The sequence below is a fragment of the Gymnodraco acuticeps genome, unplaced genomic scaffold (genome assembly GCF_902827175.1).
Source record: "Gymnodraco acuticeps unplaced genomic scaffold, fGymAcu1.1, whole genome shotgun sequence".
Lineage (NCBI taxonomy): Eukaryota > Metazoa > Chordata > Actinopteri > Perciformes > Bathydraconidae > Gymnodraco > Gymnodraco acuticeps.
The window spans coordinates 2,086,143-2,089,887 of NW_022989974.1; the positions used below are offsets into that span (position 1 = coordinate 2,086,143).

Sequence of the window (3,745 nt, forward strand, 5' to 3'; positions counted from 1 at the left end):
CCCCATGGTGACCGGAGCAGTACATCACAGGTATTAAGTGGACAGAGATGAAAAAGGAGGGTTAAAGGACATCACACTTCAGGTCTTTGGATGATGTATAAATTGCTCAAGGTCAGCAGAATGGGGTGCTTTGGGAGAGTTAGGGTGTTATATACATGCAACCTTGTGTGTGTGCACAGGAAGACTTGATTGGTGTGGGGTAAGGAGAGGGTGAGGAGAGAGAGACTGAGAGAGAGGGGAGGCTACCCTCTTCAAAGGACCTCTCAGACTCTACACGTTAATGAGGGATTTAGACCCTGAAGCCCTCAGACCCTGACAGCTACACACAGGCAGAAGGACGAGCACACAAACAGACGGACATACACAGAAAAATACATACTTTTGGGTTTGAAATGACGTGGCGTGAGGTAAGCATTTTATATACTTGTCTGTGTTGCAAAATACTCCTTGATTTGGAAGAAGCCTGAATCAAATACGCAGCTACTGTATAAGCTAAAAAACATTGCTTTAAACAATTAGTTGCAGTCCTTTATGTATTCCCATTTCAATGCACTTTCAATTTTCCCAGGACTTTCTTATAGGCCAGAATATTAGGATGTATTATATTTCGGTAAATGTGACGCATTTCAAACCATTTTTGTAGACGACTTGTACCGGAGTTGAAATACTGACAAGGAGTTGACTTATTTTGTTAGATATAATGATAGTATAAGGAATGTTTATGATTCTCTTGATTTTCTTTTTATACACTTTCACATTTCTTACACTTTTATAGCAGTAGAAGGTCTGTCTTATAAAGTAGATTCAAACTAATTTGTGATATTTCGATTAGTTTTTTATCATAAATCCAAGCTCTGGTCAGAGTTTGAAAAAATACATTTGGTGATCTAAATATAAGCCACCTTTGTTTATGTCTCCTTTCTCCATGGAGCTACGAAGTCGGCAGTTCTGGTGCGCCATCCTTGCTGAGCTGCTCGGCACCATGATCCTAGTGAGCGCTGTGTTGGGGGCCTCTATGCCGGGCCCGGGAGAGGCCTCCACGGGACCCCTGTACCCAGCAGTGGCAGTAGGGGTGTCAATTATTGCGCTGGCACACTGTTTTGGAGAAATAAGCGGGGCACAGGTGAACGCCTCAAACATTTTAAATTGTGTTTTTCTTCCTCTGATAGATTTTCTCTGCTGTAGGTGACATAGCAGTTTGACTCAGATCCTTTACTCAAGTTAAAGCACCAACACCACTGTGTAAAAAAAAAATACTTTAATATCAACAACAATTTAGTACAGCAACATTATCTAGAGTACAAGCGCTCATTACGACTCATGTTAGAGACCTACCATGTATGACGATATAAGTTTGTTAATGTTGTAGCATTTTACATTTTGTATACCAGTCTAGTGGCTGGGCCGCCCCGAAGGGTCACAAGATAAATTGCAACAAGAATTACATTTAAACAAAGTTCTGCAACATTAATCTGTCATATTCTTGGTTTCTTTCTTTATTCTTTGCGTGAAAAAACTACAACACTGTGGATACTTTGACTTCTTTGAGATTGAAATCGTGGTTTAATGAAACCATCTGAGAAGTTCGAGGGGAAACCAGTTTATGGTGGGAGCACTCAGGGGCCACAACTAGAGACACCTTTTATTCTGTATTTTACAATCTTGTAATATGTAGTCTTTTCCTTGTGTAAAAATGTATAAAAGTACATCTAAAAGTACAATATTTTCCCTCTGAAATGTAGTTCAATTGATGTAAAAAGCATCATAAAGTACCTGAGTACATTTACTTTCCACCCCTGGCTGCTGTTGGCTTATAAGTGTTTGTTTTCTCTGATCAGGTGAACCCTGCAGTGACTCTGGCTCTGTTGGCCACTCGCAGGCTGGATGTTCTCAGGGCCGTTGTTTATATCGCTGCACAGTGTTTGGGGGCCACTTTAGGAGCCGGGGCCCTCTACCTGGCCCTGCCAGTCAAATCCACTGCAGACATTTTCGTCAACAGGGTCAGTCCACAGATTATAAATTGGCTACCTTTTAAAGAATTTCATTACATATTTTCCGAATATTCCTGACTTTTCATTCTTCCCTTCCTGTTTGACCTCCCTCAGGTTCCCATAGAGCTGAATGCAGCCCAGGCTCTGGGCATGGAGGTGTTGTGCACCTTCCAGATGGTTTTCACCGTGTTCTCAGTGGAGGATCAGCGACGGAGGGAAAGCACAGAACCAGGAAACCTCGCCATAGGATTAGCCCACACTGCTGGAGTGCTAATAGGGGTAAGAAAAGCTTAATGCAGAATAAATAGCAATACATTAACTCTATTCAAAATGTGTATAAATTAAGAAATTGTTCCACAAAACAATAAAAAACACAAGTTAACAGAACGTTCTTACTTTGTAATGAACAACAGCAAAACATTATAGGTTATCTATCTATCTTATCTAGTGTTTTCCTTCTTAAAATGTTTTTTTTAAATATTTTGAGATTTGGTTGAGCAGGGTATACTTGTACTTTTACTAGTCCTTTTATTAGAGATGTGTCTGTTGTTTGTGTTTGTTTTTAGTGTCAGGATGGAACCCTTGTCTTTTTATCTGCAAACAGAATCTACCTACGGGTACAAATAAATAACCTGAACCTGAACCTTATCTGGACTTAACCACTTTCATTAAAGCAAGAGAAACTTTTATTTGAACAGTTTTTACTTGAAATGTTGATTAACAATCTTAACGATCTTTACAATATATAATCTTTAATGTTGTTTCATATTGTGAAATTACATGAATACTAAACACAATTGTCTAACAGAAGCTACCTTTTGTCAGACCTCTGTAATGTCCCTGAGATGCACTTAAATAACTCTTGACTTAATTTGTGCTGTTTTGCTGTCAGGGGCGCTTCTCCGGTGCCAGTATGAACCCTGCACGCTCTCTGGGTCCAGCCATCATCACGGGTCTATGGGAAAGCCACTGGGTGAGAGAGAGCTTCAGAATCGACATGCTTGTATGCATGTAAACATTCATGTTGTCATAAAAAAAATCTTAGTACAGTATGCCATAAAAATAGATTTTTTGATACTTTCATAACACGAAGCTGCTAATAATTCTGCATTTTTGGATGCAAGATTGTTGTATTTAAAATAAATAAGCAGCCTGTATATTGTTCCAACACTTGATAAGTCGAAACATTACTCAGCTGATTTGCTCATTTATTCATCTTCAAGATAAAAGTGGAACTTTCCCCCCGTCTCTGTAGAAATCCTATTATAATATATTTTTTCTGTTTTTCCCACCTGCAGGTTTATTGGCTTGGCCCGGTGATGGGCTCCATACTGGCTGGAGTGTCCCATGAGTTCTTCTTTGCACGCAGCGCCTCTCGCCAGAAGTTTATGGCATGTCTGACCTGTAAGGACATCGAGATTGTTGAGGCGGCCAGCATCACGGGATCGTCTCTGTCCACAGTCACACAGAACGCCATCAGAGCCAAACAGGCCAACAACTGAGGACACAAGCATGAAGAAACACATACATACATACCCCTATACACACACACACACACACACACACACACACACACACACACACACACACACACACACACACACACACACACACACACACACACACACACACACACACACACACACACACACACACACACACACACACACACACACACACACACACACACACACCATGTATACATCACTTCAGGGGACATTACATTGACTTACATGCATTTCCTGGAGACTTAT

General features: G+C 40.6%; 1 protein-coding gene across 1 annotated transcript; it reads left to right on the forward strand.

Moving 5' to 3' along the window:
* The first annotated feature begins 392 nt into the window (after positions 1 to 392).
* Positions 393 to 3,493, forward strand: LOC117542958 (aquaporin-4). The gene is made up of 6 exons (XM_034210853.1): positions 393 to 407; positions 932 to 1,123; positions 1,839 to 2,000; positions 2,106 to 2,270; positions 2,884 to 2,964; positions 3,290 to 3,493. The coding sequence occupies exons 1-6, from the start codon at positions 393 to 395 to the stop codon at positions 3,491 to 3,493; spliced, it is 819 nt and encodes a 272-aa protein (XP_034066744.1).
* The last annotated feature ends 252 nt before the right edge of the window (positions 3,494 to 3,745 follow it).

Bases quoted from the DNA above. Each gene is read 5' to 3' on its own strand.
- LOC117542958 (XM_034210853.1), top strand. The intron at 2,001-2,105 runs GTCAGTCCACAG...GACCTCCCTCAG, and splicing joins CAGACATTTTCGTCAACAGG to GTTCCCATAGAGCTGAATGC. The intron at 2,271-2,883 runs GTAAGAAAAGCT...TTTTGCTGTCAG, and splicing joins CTGCTGGAGTGCTAATAGGG to GGGCGCTTCTCCGGTGCCAG.